Source organism: Thalassophryne amazonica, chromosome 16, assembly GCF_902500255.1.
Source record: "Thalassophryne amazonica chromosome 16, fThaAma1.1, whole genome shotgun sequence".
In the NCBI taxonomy this organism is placed as follows: Eukaryota; Metazoa; Chordata; class Actinopteri; order Batrachoidiformes; family Batrachoididae; genus Thalassophryne; species Thalassophryne amazonica.
In genome coordinates, this window is record NC_047118.1 from 9,863,672 (window position 1) to 9,879,656 (window position 15,985).

Below are 15,985 nucleotides of genomic sequence, written 5' to 3' on the forward strand. Positions count from 1 at the left end.
TCTCGGCCAGCGTCATGGACTCCGAGGGGCATCACCCGGCTGTTGAACAACCAATGGGAGAGCAGGGAGCGCAGGCGTCTGCAGGAGGCGTGATTGGTGAGCTGCCGCACATTCTCACCGCCTTTACGGCTCGGTTGGAACAAATGACCGAGCAAAACATCCTCCTGAACCGCAGGGTGGAGGCTCTCTCCGCGCAGATGGCGGCGAGCGCTCAGGGCGCTGCTGCAGCTCCTCCTCCTGCCAACCCTGTGCAGGATATGAACGTTCCAGTGGTGGTTCAACAACCCGTCCCACCATCCCCTAAAGCATACATAAGCCCTCCTGAGCCGTACGGAGGTTGTGTGGAGACGTGCGCGGACTTTGTGTGCTCTTTTGAGCTGCAGAGAAAACACTCCCCGCAGCTCAAAAGAGCACACACAGAAAAACTGCCCCAAACGGCCACAGCAACAACCGCCCTCAGAGACTGGGCTAAGGGGGGGTCAAAACATTCACGTGAGACACACACAGATTGCCACACGACTCCCAGTTACAATCCTGAGCGGGGATTTAACCCTTCAAGCCCCAGCACTGGTGGACACGGGGTCAGAAGGGAATTTGCTAGACAGCAGATGGGCAAGGGAGGTAGGGCTCCCTCTGGTGGCTCTTCCTTCGCCATTGCAGGTTCGGGCACTAGATGGCACCCTCCTCCCTTTAATCACACACAAGACACAACCAGTAACTCTGGTGGTGTCTGGAAACCATCGGGAGGAGATTGAGTTTTTTGTAACTCCTTCTACCTCCCGCGTGATTTTGGGCTTCCCATGGATGTTGAAGCACAATCCCCGGATTGATTGGCCGTCTGGGGTGGTGGTTCAGTGGAGCGAAACCTGCCATCGGGTGTGTTTAGGATCCTCGGTTCCTCCCGGTTCCTCCCGGTTTACAGGCTAAGGAGGAGGTCAAAGTCCCTCCCAATCTGACGGCAGTGCCGGTTGAGTACCACGATCTTGCTGACGTCTTCAGCAAGGATCTGGCACTCACCCTTCCCCCGCACCGTCCGTACGATTGTGCCATTGATTTGGTTCCAGGCGCTGAGTTCCCGTCCAGCAGGCTGTACAACCTCTCACGACCTGAGCGCGAATCAATGGAGACCTACATCCGGGACTCATTAGCTGCCGGGCTGATCCGGAACTCCACCTCCCTGATGGGGGCAGGTTTCTTTTTTGTGGGCAAGAAAGATGGCGGACTCCGTCCATGCATTGATTACAGGGGGCTGAATGAGATTACGGTTCGCAATCGATACCCGTTGCCACTGTTGGATTCCGTGTTCACCCCCCTGCATGGAGCCAAAATCTTTACTAAGCTGGATCTTAGAAAGGCGTATTACCTGGTTCGGATCCGGAAGGGAGACGAATGGAAGACGGCATTTAACACCCCGTTAGGTCACTTTGAGTACCTGGTCATGCCGTTCGGCCTCACCAACGCCCCCGCGACGTTCCAAGCCTTGGTTAACGACGTCTTGCGGGACTTCCTGCACCGATTCGTCTTCGTATATCTGGACGATATTCTCATCTTTTCTCCGGATCCTGAGACCCATGTCCAGTATGTACGTCAGGTCCTGCAGCGGTTGTTAGAGAACCGACTGTTTGTGAAGGGCGAGAAGTGCGAGTTTCACCGCACGTCTTTGTCCTTCCTGGGGTTTATCATCTCCTCTAACTCCGTCGCCCCTGATCCGGCCAAGGTTGTGGCGGTGAGAGATTGGCCCCAACCAACAAGCCGTAGGAAGCTGCAACAGTTCCTCGGCTTCGCTAATTTCTATAGGAGGTTCATTAAGGGCTACAGTCAGGTAGTCAGCCCCCTGACAGCCCTGACCTCTCCAAAAGTCCCCTTCATCTGGTCGGATCGGTGCGAAGCCGCGTTCAAGGAGTTGAAACGACGGTTTTCTACTGCGCCAGTTTCGGTGCAGCCCGACCCTAGCCGCCAGTTCGTGGTTGAAATGGACGCCTCTGACTCAGGGATAGGAGCCGTGCTGTCCCAGAGCGGAGAGACCGATAAGGTTCTTCACCCGTGTGCCTACTTTTCACGCAGGTTGACCCCGGCTGAACGGAACTATGACGTCGGCAATCGAGAACTCCTTGCGGTGAAAGAGGCTCTTGAGGAGTGGAGACACCTGTTGGAGGGAGCGTCTGTGCCTTTCACGGTTTTCACTGACCATCGGAACCTGGAGTATATCAGGACCGCCAAGCGGCTGAACCCCAGGCAAGCCCGCTGGTCACTGTTCTTCGGGCGTTTTGACTTCCGGATCACCTATCGCCCCGGGATCAAGAACCAGAGGTCGGATGCCTTGTCCCGGGTACACGAAGAGGAGGTCAAAACTGCACTGTCGGATCCACCGGAGCCCATCCTGCCAGAGTCCACTATCGTGGCCACCCTCACCTGGGACGTGGAGAAGATCGTCTGGGAGGCCCTGGCACGGAGCCCGGACCCAGGAACAGGTCCGAAGAACTGTTTGTACGTCCCACCAGAGGCCAGAGCTGCAGTCTTGGACTTCTGTCACGGTTCCAAGCTCTCCTGTCATCCAGGGGTGCGAAGGACCGTGGCAGTTGTCCGGCACCGCTTCTGGTGGGCGTCTATGGAGGCCGACGTCCGGGAGTACATCCAGGCCTGCACCACCTGTGCCAGGGGCAAGGCAGACCGTAAAAGGTCCCAAGGACTTCTCCAGCCGTTACCTGTGCCTCATCGCCCCTGGTCCCACATCGGCCTGGATTTCGTCACGGGCCTCCCGCCGTCCCAGGGCAACACCACCATCTTCACGATAGTGGACCGATTCTCCAAGGCGGCCCACTTCGTGGCCCTCCCGAAGCTCCCAACAGCCCAGGAGACAGCAGACCTCCTGGTCCACCACGTTGTCCGTCTGCATGGGATACCCACCGACATCGTCTCTGATCGTGGTCCCCAGTTCTCCTCACACGTCTGGAGGAGCTTCTGCAGGGAACTGGGGGCCACCGTGAGCCTCTCGTCCGGGTACCATCCACAGACGAACGGACAGGCAGAGCGGGCCAACCAGGAGCTGGAACAGACCCTCCGCTGTGTAACATCCGCGCACCCGACGGCCTGGAGTAACCATCTGGCCTGGATCGAGTATGCGCATAACAGCCAGGTGTCTTCTGCCACCGGCCTCTCCCCATTTGAGGTGTGTTTGGGGTACCAGCCCCCATTATTTCCCGTGGTGGAGGGAGAGGTCGGTGTGCCCTTGGTCCGGGCCCATCTTCGGAGGTGCCGTTGGGTGTGGCGCACCGCCCGTTCTGCCTTGTTGAAAGCCCGGATGAGGGCCAAGACCCATGCAGACCGCCGGCGGTCCCCAGCCCCTGCATACCAGCCCGGGCAGGAGGTGTGGTTGTCGACGAAGGACATCCCCCTACAAGTACAGTCACCTAAACTGATGGACAGGTTCATTGGCCCATTTCATATCCTCAAGGTCCTCAGCCCTGCCACAGTGAAGCTCCAGCTCCCAGCTTCACTGCAGATCCACCCGGTGTTCCACGTCTCCAAACTCAAACCGTACCACACCTCACCCCTCTGTGCTCCCGGTCTGGCGCCGCCTCCTGCCCGGATCATTGACGGGGATCCGGCTTGGACAGTGCGCCGGCTCCTGGACGTCCGTCGAATGGGCCGGGGGTTCCAATATCTGGTGGACTGGGAGGGGTATGGACCCGAAGAACGCTCCTGGGTGAAGAGGAGCTTCATCCTGGATCCGGCCCTCCTGGCCGATTTCTACCGCCGACACCCCGATAAACCTTGTCGGGCACCAGGAGGCGCCCGTTGAGGGGGGGGGGGGGTCCTGTTGTGTGGGCCGCCAGAAGAGGAGGTACTGCTGGCCCACCACCAGAGGGTGCCCTGCCTGAAGTGCGGGCTTCAGGCACGAGAGGGCGCTGCCGCCACGGACACAGCCGGGAGTGACAGCTGTTACTCATTATTTCCTGACAGCTGTCACTCAATCTTCATCATCTCACTCCATAAAACCCAGACGTCATCTCCACCTCATTGCCGAGATATCATACTTCATTGGAGGTAATATCCTCAGCCATTTGTGTTTATCTATATCTGTATATTGTGAGTGTTTGCAGGAGTACCGGTCCCTCTTCCTGTGGAGGCTGAGTGAGTGCAGGACGGCACTCTTTTCCTCTGAGGGATCACTGTACATTCATCAGCGTATTGAGTGAGAGGTGGAGGTGGCATTCCCACCGTTATTGTTACTGGGTGTGCACACACCTACACTTGACTGTCTTTGTTCTCGCCAGCAGTACCAGATCCGACAGTCAGGGACGGTGATCACCTGGGAATTCGGGACTTGGCGGCTCCAGTATTCACCAGGTTCGGTGGTGGCGGAAATCGTGTGGTTCCGGCTCTTTTCAGGACAGACGTCTTCTATCCTCGAGCCTGCCCACACGTCACCTTTGTGATTTGACTGTAATTATATTCTGAGATTGTCTGTATTTCGTTGTGCACATTTCACAACATTAAATTGTTACTTTTTGGCTCATCTATTGACCGTTCATTTGCGCCCCCTGTTGTGGTTCCGTGTGACTACACTTTCACAACATTTCCGGGCACGTTGTTGTTCTTTAGCCCTTCCCTCTGCAGTTGTGGGCACCTGTAGGGCTCTGTGTTGAAGCGTCCTGATCACCCCGAGCTTGTGTTCAAGGGGGTGGTTTGAGCCAAAGAGCAGATATTGGTCAGTGTGAGTTGGTTTTCTGTAAACCCCTGTCTGGAGCTGCCTGTTCTCTCCAATCGTAACATCACAGTCCAAGAAGGCTATATGGTTGTTTCTGGCATCCTCACGTGTGAACTTGATATTGGCGTCCACCGAGTTAATGTGTTCTGTAAAGTCCTCAACTTGCTGTTGCTTGATTTTAACCCATGTGTCATCAACATATCTGAACCAGTGACTGGGAGAGATGCCCGTGAAAGACGTCAAGGCTGTCTTCTCCACTCGCTCCATGTACAGATTGGCCACAATGGGGGATACCAGAGACCCCATCGCACAACCATGGATCTGCCTGTAGTAATTCCCCCTAAACAGGAAATACGTGGTGTTGAGACAGATCTCCAAGAGTTGGCAGATGTGGTCTGGTGTGAGTTTGGTCCTTTCAAGTAGAGACACATCCTCCAGCAATCTCTGCCTCACAGCTGCAACGGCCTCAGCAGTGGGGATGCAGGTGAACAACGATGTCACATCAAATGACATCATAGTTTCATCTGCCTCCAGCTGTAGGCCTTGATCTTGTTCACAAATAGTTGCTAATTAGAGCTATTGTTTAGTCACTAGCCTATAGCAGTCTGCCTCTCAGTAGGAGGGGTCTGGTTAGGTTTAAAACTCCAGCTTTTGTTGGCTTCTGTTTTATTCTTCTCTACAAGAGTCAGACAGAAGTCAGACTTCCAGAGCAAGAATTTTAGCTGAGGAAGCTTCTGCGATTTGAAGCGAAACGTCCTCGCGTCAAGCAACCCAGTCCAGTCAAAGATTCAAGCTTCTCTACTATAAATGCTGTTGAAAACACTCGGAAAAACGAGAACTCACAAGTACTTTGTTTTGGCAGCCTTCATTGCTGTTTGCTATGAATGCAAATGTATGAAACAGGTCACGGAAGTGCACAATATAATCCCAGTATATCATCTGAGGGTCACTAATACTCTAAATGTAAATTATGATTTCGGTGTGACATGTCTTTTAATGCACAATTGCTTCCGGTGTACAGTTGAGTGCCTTGCATGGCAGCACCCTGACATTGGTGTGTGTGTGTGTGTGTGTGTGTGTGTTTGTGTGTGAATGGCTGAATGTGAGGCATCATTGTAAAGTGCTTTGAACGTCTGATTCAAATAAAAAAGTGCTATGTAAATGCAGTCCATTTACCATTTACTGTGTTTTAGGGTGTGTTTGGGAGCTTTTTGATGTGTATTTAAAAAAAAAAATTAATGTGGCAATGACGTGGTCTGTGTTCAAATATGAATCACTGATGTGCTGCTGCAGCACGTCTTCACATCTACCACACTACTGCCTTGGATCCTAGATGGCAACCACCCAGGCAGACCACTGGTCCATCCCCACAACCATCTTTGTATTCAGGTGAAATGTGAGCGCTCATTTGACCTTCTCTTCTCAACACTGAGGTACACGAGAAATGCTGAACGTAGCCAAAATGTCCTAGCTAATGTTCCCTCACAATGCAAGTGATACTTGCCACCCAAGTCACCTTAAGTACCTTTTCAGTTGACACAAAATCACTCCAGTGGTACCCAAGGATACTTTGACGAGACCTAGTATCGAAGACACCTTATCATCTCCTTAGGTTGCTGTTGAAGAGCATACACCAAGACAGGAAGTATCAGGACCCTAAAGAGTGAGACATTTGGTCACCTGCAAAGTTATCAGAATCACCAGACACCTCTGTCCAGTGACCTTCTCAGGCATCTTCTGACCAGAGACATGAAATGCTAAGTTCAACACTTTCACCACATACAGATACACCCCTGATGGCTAAGTCCAGGAACTCACTGAAAACTTGGACAACTGCAATCCCAGACACTCTGATTCCTCATTAAGCTTCTTGAATTGTTCAGTGTGGGTGTCCATCCACTCTGCGACAGCATCATCTGTGAAGTGAAAGGCAGTAAACCTTTTCTCACCAACACAAAGTAACACTGGATTAAAAGATGTGAGTAATTAAAGATCATCTTCACTGAATTTCAAGTGGAGCTCTGTTTTTGTAATTAGAGGAGAGTCTGCTCTGAGATACTGCTGGAGTGGATTATGGAAGATTGAACAGAGTTTTACAAAGTGGTTAATTTGAACACTTTTTGGAGGTTGTTCAGTTTATCCTTTTGAAGTGTGACATTGCTCCTTTTGGGGTTCTTGTTTCACACAAGCATGCTTGCTTGTTTCTTTCATGAGATCTGGCAACACACGGCTCTTATTTATTCTGTTGTGGTGACTCATTCTGCACCTGAGCGTTGGTGGAGCAGGAACTAGCCTATGCTTTTTTAAATTTGGTCAGTTACGTACTTGTTCCCTCCATCAAGGTTGTATCCATGAGCGCTGTGAATATTTCCTCTGACTTGGTGGTCTTGCCTCTGTTCCGGTCTCGATCCCGGTCTCTGTCTCTCTCCCTTCCCGTGGACAAGCTTTCCCTGGCTCGTCGCTGCCGGTGCTTCTGGGCCTCCACGGCTTTAAGCTTGCGGGCGTGTTTGTGTCCCTTGTAGTGGGCCTCTGCTTGGTTCTACAGTAGAACAAGACAGAGAAGAACATCAGACTCGGTATTTGCTGGAAAGACCGGATCCCACGTGCACTAAATGTTAAAATGTGTTCCTGAATATTCACTCTCCCTCACAGGCTCACACATACGAGGGTCTGTTTTTACTCGATAATGGCTCAGGTACAGTGGGAGGCCAGAGGTCTAATTGCATGCATCCCAATCGACAAACGCACTATTAATGTGCACTGCGTGAATGCAATGTGCAAATCCAAGAAACGTGGCAATAATAGCACATATGTGAGCACTCCAGCACAAAAAAAGAAGAAAACACAAAGTAGAAGGAAGCCAACAGTGGTGCAGCAATAAAGATGACGATATGTGTAATGTTCCCTCTGGTGCATCACAATTTACCTTCACAATGTCACAGCTTTCTTCAGTCCACAATTCCTCTGCAGTGAGAGGACGTGTGCATACACGCAGACCTTTTAAACCTAAAACGGATTAACTTTTATCGGCTTCTGGTCTGGACAGTACGTAGTTATAGAGAGAAGGAGCAAACGTTCCACACACGTTATGGGGAACAACATAAAAAGCACCCAGTGACACAATAAATACAACAAAAGTGGAATTTTCACAACATCTTCAATGCAAAAATGACATTTAAAGGGACCCTCATTATTTTTTTAGACAGTAGTTTGATGTAAAACCCAAATAAAATCACATTTCTGAACTGAGATGAGACTAGAAAATTGCTGGAAATGCTTTTAAAAAACAAAGCAAAACAAACACACCTGCATTCATTTTATAACAGGTATAGCACCTTGCAAATTTAACAATGCATGCACACACAGAGAACACAAATCAAAATAAACTGCAGTACATGCAGCGATTTCATTTGATAGTGTGTCTGACAAAAAAAAGACACCTAAAAACATCTAAAAACATCAATATTCACAATATTCATCACCATACAAACACAGCTTCTATTTCTCAATCTATTATCTTAACCTGAGTAATGTCATTTATTTATTTTGTTTTTGAATTTCTCTTACTCTCTTAGCTCACATTTGATTATTTTATGTATTTACAATCAGTGTTGCCACAGTTACTTTGAAAAAGTAATCCAATTACTGATTACTGATTACTCCTTGAAAAAAGTAACTAAGTTAGATTACTAGTTACTTTTTTAGTTACTTTCCCAGCTGCCGACAACAACCCAACATGACAATGATACCTGTTTTGCCAAAACTCACTTTATAGTCACCCTTTCTTGACTTCAATGAAAACAAATACTTGTTTTATAAAAAGTAAAATAAAGACCTCTTTCTTGACCTCATATTTAACTGTTGACAGCACTGTAACAGTAAAACTTGCAATTTCAAACCTACATTGTTTATAAATGTAACTATTAAATTCTAACATTTTTCTAACATTTAAATTCTCTAAACATTTTACTTGTCGAAATTATTATTATTTTAAGCAGTATTAGTAGTTGTAGTACAAAACGGCTTCAAAACTGGACCTTTAATCTAGGGGTGTTGTGGGGGGGGGCACATCCCTCCCCCACGCCCCCATTCCATCTGGATTCGCCCCTGCTTTGGCGTTTGAGCACAAAGAATGGATAACATTTATTTATGCAGAAAACAGGACCAGATTTACAGGTAAGAAAGTTTTATTGCGTTTTCACATCATGTGGTCCTCAGAAAGAGATTTTAGGTGCATTTGAGTGGAAAACAGTGTTAGTTGTTGACGCGTCGCGGAGGATCAGCTGTTTTTAACAAGACTATACAGAGCGGCTCAGCTCAGAATTCTAAATAAAGGAGGGAAAAAAGTATAAAAATGTCTTTGTAAAGCTCAGTGCAGGTGTGCTGATCACCGCGCTTTAAGAGGTGAGGACGAGTCGAGCAGCTGCAAAAAAATGCGGATGAAAAGCTCACAGCTCGCTGAAAGTGGACAGTTCAGTCGAACCCCGACCTCCTGCCCACAGACCAAGTTTAATGCTGCTATCGACCCACAATGAAAAATAATAGTAACGCACAGTGACATGGAGAAGTAACTTTAATCTGATTACTGATTTGGAAAGATTAACGCGTTAGATTACTCGTTACTAAAAAAAGTGGTCAGATTAGAGTAACGCGTTACTAAGTAACGCGTTACCGGCATCACTGTTTACAATGCACTTAACAGTGGATGTCAGAAGTTCAAGTCCTCAGGGCAGAAACCTCTTTTGTGTTGGTAGTACTGCTGTTGTGTTGTGGAGTTTTGCAGAATGTTTGTGTTTTTGGATGTTTTGTGTGAATTCATAGGGCGTGTTATCAAATTAGATTATTACATGTGCTGGAGATTATATTTGTCTTCTCTATGCTGGCAAGTACTCTATTTATAATAATTTTATTATTTATTTTCTGCTAAACATAATGTACAGTTTGGCTGCTTTTTCAAGGTTGCCACAGCAGATAATCCATCTCCAGTATTTAGGACCTGTATATTGATTTAGCACAATTATTAGATCAGATGCCCTTTGTCAGGCATCTACAGAGCTAAACCAAGAAACAAGCTAATGTGCGGCAAACAGTGGAATTGATTAAACAGTAGGTGAACATATTTTTTATTCATAGTTTTTGTTATACTTATACTTTACGGAGCCCTGGAAGTGTCATCGCAAAATGTTTTGCATGTGGAGAGAATGTACGCACGTTTTATTATATTGTGCGCATGTTTTATTATATTGTGAGCACGTTTTGTTATATTGTGCGCACATTTTGTTATATTGTGCGAAGGTTTTATTATATTGTGTGCACATTTTATTACATTGTGTGCACGTTTTATTATATTGTGCACTCATTTTGTTATATTGTGCGCATGTTTTATTATATTGTGCACTCATTTTGTTATATTGTGTGCACGTTTTGTTATATTGTGCGCATGTTTTGTTATATTGTGAGCACGTTTTATTATATTGTGAGCACGTTTTGTTATATTGTGCGCACATTTTGTTATATTGTGCAAAGGTTTTATTATATTGTGTGCACATTTTATTACATTGTGTGCACGTTTTATTATATTGTGCACTCATTTTGTTATATTGTGCGCATGTTTTATTATATTGTGCACTCATTTTGTTATATTGTGTGCACGTTTTGTTATATTGTGCACTCATTTTGTTATATTGTGCGCACGTTTTATTATATTGTGCGCACGTTTTGTTATATTGTGCGCACATTTTATTATATTGTGTGCACATTTTATTACATTGTGTGCACATTTTATTATATTGTGCTCTCATTTTGTTATATTGTGTGCATGTTTTATTATATTGTGCGCTCATTTTGTTATATTGTGCACTCATTTTGTTATATTGTGCACACGTTTTGTTATATTGTGCTCTCATTTTGTTATATTATGTGCATGTTTTATTATATTGTGCGCTCATTTTGTTATATTGTGCACTCATTTTGTTATATTGTGCACACGTTTTGTTATATTGTGCGCACATTTTATTATATTGTGTGCACATTTTATTACATTGTGTGCACATTTTATTACATTGTGTGCACGTTTTATTATATTGTGCACTCATTTTGTTATATTGTGTGCATGTTTTATTATATTGTGCGCTCATTTTGTTATATTGTGCGCACGTTTTGTTATATTGTGCACTCATTTTGTTGTGTGCACGTTTTAAGCATCATTTGGTAAAACAAAGACACGATCTACTTAAACGTGGCCACAATTTGTAAAACGTGCACTCAATAATGTTGTGACACATAAACGTTGGCTATTAGTCAACAAACCAGGAGACAGTGTAATATATTTCCCCATTAGAAATGGATCTGGTCAGAGTGTATCATCATGGTTTGGGCGCAAAAGGACATACAGAGAACTCCAACTACCCAGCATGACGACATCTGGAGTTTAAGCACATTAAAAAGGATGCTGAGGGCGACGCGTCTCCCTGTCGTGAGGATGACAATTTAGGTCATATTATGGAGTTCATTTTGAACGAAAGGAAAACGTGTGCACGTTTTATTAATTCGAGGGCTTAACTAAAGGAAAACGTGCGCACGTTTTATTAATTCGAGGGCTCGATTAAAGGAAAACGTGTGCACGAATTATTAATTCGAGGGCTCGATTAAAGGAAAACGTGCGCATGTTTTATTAATTTGAGGGCTCGATTAAAGGAAAACGGGTGCACGTTTTATTAATTTGAGCACTCAATTAAAGGAAAACATGCACACGTTTTATTAATTTGAGCACTCAATTAAAGGAAAACGTGCACATGTTTTATTAATTTGAGGGCTCATTTAAAGGAAAACGTGCACACATTTGATTAATTTGAGCGCTCAATTAAAGGAAAACGTGCGCACAAATTATTAATTCGAGGGTTCGATTAAAGGAAAACGTGTGCACGTTTTATTAATTCGAGGGCTCAGTTAAAGGAAAACATGCACACGTTTTATTAATTTGAGCACTCAATTAAAGGAAAACATGCGCACAAATTATTAATTCGAGGGCAAATCATATTTTTTATATTATTGAAAAAAATAGTGATGGCGAGCTCTGTAATCTTCAGGAAATTGATGATAACTTCCATGACTTATCTGCTTGTCAAACAAACAATAACAACAGAACTAGCTATAGAAACCAAAATGTTTCTTTTTTGTACCAGGCTGTAAACATGCTTATTTCTACTGTAAAGTTGGAGATTTTTATTTTCATTTATATAGCTCCACATCACAACAAAGTTGCCTCAAGGCACTTCACACAAGTAGTGTCTAACCTTACCAACCCCCGGAGCAAGCACACAGGCAACAGCGGGAAGGAAAAACTCCCTCTGATGATTTGAGGAAGAAACCTCAAGCAGGCCAGACTCAAAGGGGCAACCCACTGCTTCGGCCATGCTACCGACACAATTTACAAAACAATTCACAAAACGAATATACGGGAAATTTACAGGAGATTTTAACATGGGTATCTATGGTGACTGATTCATTTTTTGTAGCCAGCCTCATGCAGCCATTGAAATAACTGCATGTTTTGGCACTTCTGCACTGGCTTCATTTTCCAGCACCAGAGGTTCATGCTGCATCACAGCCTGTGCTACTGTACATCTTTTAAAATCTATGCTTTTGTCTCTTGCCCTCAGGTCATAGTGCATCAATTTTAAAAGCAATAACACATTTCTACTCAAGAGACCTATTGAAATGTCTGAATGTGCCCATTTGTAGCTCCAGTGAAACAATTTTTGAAGAGATTACCTTCATCCAAGATGAATGCACAACACTGTTGCATAAGTCTTCAATAAGAGTGTGTTTTGGCACGTATATAGAGATAAGTTAGGTGCAATCACTTCTCCAGAGCAATCCTTGCTTCCAGCTCTCATCCATTTAAGATGTCTTAGACAAATTAGTCATGCAAATCCTCAGGCTCCAAATAACTTGAGTAAAGAGACTGGTTTCCTTTTGAAGTACTTCTCAGTGCGGAATAAATACAGTACTTACAAAAAATGACGAGCAGACTGTGCAAAGACTTTTTCATTAAGTGCAAATGATTGACTTCCCTGATTACCTGCGCGACAACAATACATTAAGTGGTGTAGCAGCCACAGCGATTACTGCTCGCACTGTGTTTGTGCACAGGTTAGAGTCATTCACAGCACCCCGAGTCTCATAATATTAAACAGATAAAGGTTCAGGAAAACACCAGTGTTTTTGCATACGTTTCCTTCACATTAGCAAGCTGCACGGTGCGGCGTGACGGAGGACTATTAATAACGTGGCTGTCAGAGCATCTGTAAAAACAGCTTGAGACTCTCAGCGTGTGACTGATAGGATGAGAAAAGGCCTCGGAGATCAGCCCGATGTGATGAATGTAGCGACTAGCAGGAACGCTCGGTCTCGCGGGACGAAGAGGGACAAGGTGAGAAATAAGGATGCTTTTTTTGTGTTGTTTTGTTTCAACCCAGCGGTACGACAGGGAAATGCAAGATGTTTAAAAGGCAGCCTTGATTATCGAGGGATTACTTCTTGGAAAATAAACCCTGGCGCAGTGGTAGACATAATTCTGGGAATCCGCTAACCGCTAAGTAGCAAAGCTAACTTTTTCATCAGCAGGTTACCTTTCAGCTATTGTTGATAACCATTAGTGGACCAATTAGCTTCTGCTAAATTTAGTTCCCCTAAAGTTTAACGTTAAAAGACTTCAAAAACTTCAACCCTTAAATCATCTGTGTTTGTTCCTGTTGGCGTTTATTGATTGTTTGCTCCTAATGTAACGAGCGACACATTGATAGCTATTCCAATTTTGGTGAACAATATTTCAGAGATGTAACAATTAATTGGCTATTAATCTGCAGTTAAATGAATTGGGTAGCATGAAGGATTAGTGGTGATCAATGTTGCCTCACTGCTAGAAGATTCTAGCTTCAAATCCGACCTGGTACTTTTTCCGGTTGCCTCCCACTTCCAAAGACATGTAGGTCATGTTCATTGGAAGCTCTGAAATTGACAGCCGTGAGAGTATGAATGACATTTTGCACATGTCGGCCTTACAACAGACTGGAGGCCTGTCCATGGTGTACCCTGCGTTTTGCCCAGGAGCCACTAGGATAGATTCCAGCTCCTCTGTGACCCTCAACAGGACTATGCAGATTGAGGAAAAAGAATGAATATTCATATTCTACAATTTGATCTTCTTGAAAGGTGAATAGTTTCTATTTTCTTTAACTATTTTCTGTACTCCTATCTGGCAGGAAACCAAATATCTCTGAGTTGTAGACAAAACAAGACATTTGAAGGCATCATCTTGGGTCGTGAAAAACACCAATCCTCATTTTTCAGTATTTCTGAACATTTTATGGAACTAATAATTAGTTGATTGATTAATTGATCATGAAAACAATCACTAGTTGCAGCCCTACAGGATTTATCACTAACGTTTCCATTAGCACACCAGTTCTTTCTTGCTGTAGTGGTTACCCGCCGTTCTGCAATGTTAGCCTGTTAACATCGTCACACTGAGCCACGTTTAATAATCCTAATCACAGTTTTTTTTCAGTAAGAAGATCAACAGTTATCAAAGGTAACTTTTCAGTTAGATGTGCACACAACGGCCCTGGACTATCAATGTGTGCTGAGGTTTGAGCTCAGGTGTGTGAGATGTGACATACTGGAATTAACATGGCACCAAATCATCATCCAGCCATCCATCCATTTTCTTCCACTTTATCCGGAGTTGGGTCGCAGGGGCAGCAGCTCAAGCAAAGCCGCCCAGACCTCCTGATCCCCACACACCTCCCCCAGCTCCTCCGGGGGAACCCCAAGGCGTTCCCAAGCCAGCCGAGAGATGTAGTCCCTCCAGTGTGTCCTGGGTCTTCCCCAGGGCCTCCTCCCAATGGGACGTGCCCGGAACACCTCTCCAGCGAGGCGTCCAGGGGGCATCCGGAAAAGATGCCCGAGCCACCTCAACTGACTCCTTTTGACATGGAGGAGCAGCAGCTCGACTCCGAGCTACTCCCGAGTGACCGAGCTCCTCACCCTATCTCTAAGGGAGCACCCAGCTACCCTGCGGAGGAAACTCATCTCGGCCGCTTGTACTCGCGATCTCGTTCTTTCGGTCATGAGCCAAATCTCATGACCATAGGTGAGGATCGGAATGTAGATCGATCGGTAAATCGAGAGCTTTGCCCCCCTACTCAGCTCTCTCTTCACCATGACGGTCTGATACAGCGACTGCATCACTGCAGATGCTTCACCGATCCGTCTATCGATCTCACACTCCATCCGTCCCTCACTCGTGAACAAGACCCTGAGATACTTAAACTCCTCCACTTGAGGCAAGGACACTCCACCGACCTGAAGAGGGCAAAGCACCTTTTTCCAGTCGAGAACCATGGACTCGGATTTGGAGGTGCTGATTTTCATCCCGGACGATTCACACTTGGCTGCAAACAGCCCCAGTGCACGCTGAAGGTCCTGATTTGACAAATCATCATCTTTAAGCAAATAAAGAAAGTTGATCTGAGAGTTGTTGTTCTAAAATTAATAATCTGTCATGTTCCTCTTTTGATTATGCTGGTTGATGAAGAGCAGAGAACTCGACAGCTCCCTCCAGTGTCACAAACAATATTTGAAGAATGTATCAAATGTTGTTAAAGATATTTAGCTCTAGATGACTCTGACTTACATTACACATTACACCCCACGAAGCAGTGACGCAGAGTATTGTTGTCTTTAGCGTGTTTGTGTCTGTGGACAACATAACTCCAAGACGGTTGGATGGATTTCCTTCAAAGTTGGTGGGAATCTTAGTTGGGTGCAACACACTGCAGTCTGCATTTTGAATGGATGTTGTCATAGGAATAGGCCCAATGATAACATGAGGATTTCTGGATGACCCCTGGCCTGGATGGAAATGCCTGCATGGACTTCTCAGCAAATTCCTCTTCTTTTCTTTTGCTATTCGTATTTTAACGTTTCTCTTAATACCCCTGTGCTTCCCACAATGCACCAGTGCCAGGAGAGTTCTGCCATTTCACGGCGCATGTAAGCAATAGCTAGCAAGGATGTGGATGGTGCAGATTCAGCGAGTTCATGAGCGATTATGATATGTTCTCTCAAGTTGAGATGGTTATCTAGAAGGAGGTGTGGCAACTGTGATGGACTTGTGCTGTGCCCCCATGTTGTCTTTTTGTCCATACTTCATGAGGTTTGTTTACACTGTGCCCTAAACAGGAACTCTGCTGAAACTAACCTCTCGCG

The 15,985-nt window shown here is 45.6% G+C and overlaps 1 protein-coding gene and 1 long non-coding RNA gene across 5 annotated transcripts in view; one reads left to right on the forward strand and one right to left on the reverse strand.

Annotated features, from left to right (window-relative positions):
- The window catches only part of LOC117527550, a 250,767-nt gene that overhangs the window by 51,506 nt on the left and 183,276 nt on the right, over positions 1 to 15,985 (forward strand). The window lies entirely within an intron of this gene.
- The window catches only part of znf385c (zinc finger protein 385C), a 453,093-nt gene that overhangs the window by 46,567 nt on the left and 390,541 nt on the right, over positions 1 to 15,985 (reverse strand). For all 4 annotated transcript variants that reach the window (XM_034189945.1, XM_034189946.1, XM_034189947.1 and 1 more), the window contains one exon: positions 7,037 to 7,250. In XM_034189945.1, coding sequence (XP_034045836.1) covers positions 7,037 to 7,250 — 214 coding nt within the window. The remainder of the gene's footprint in view (positions 1 to 7,036; positions 7,251 to 15,985) is intronic.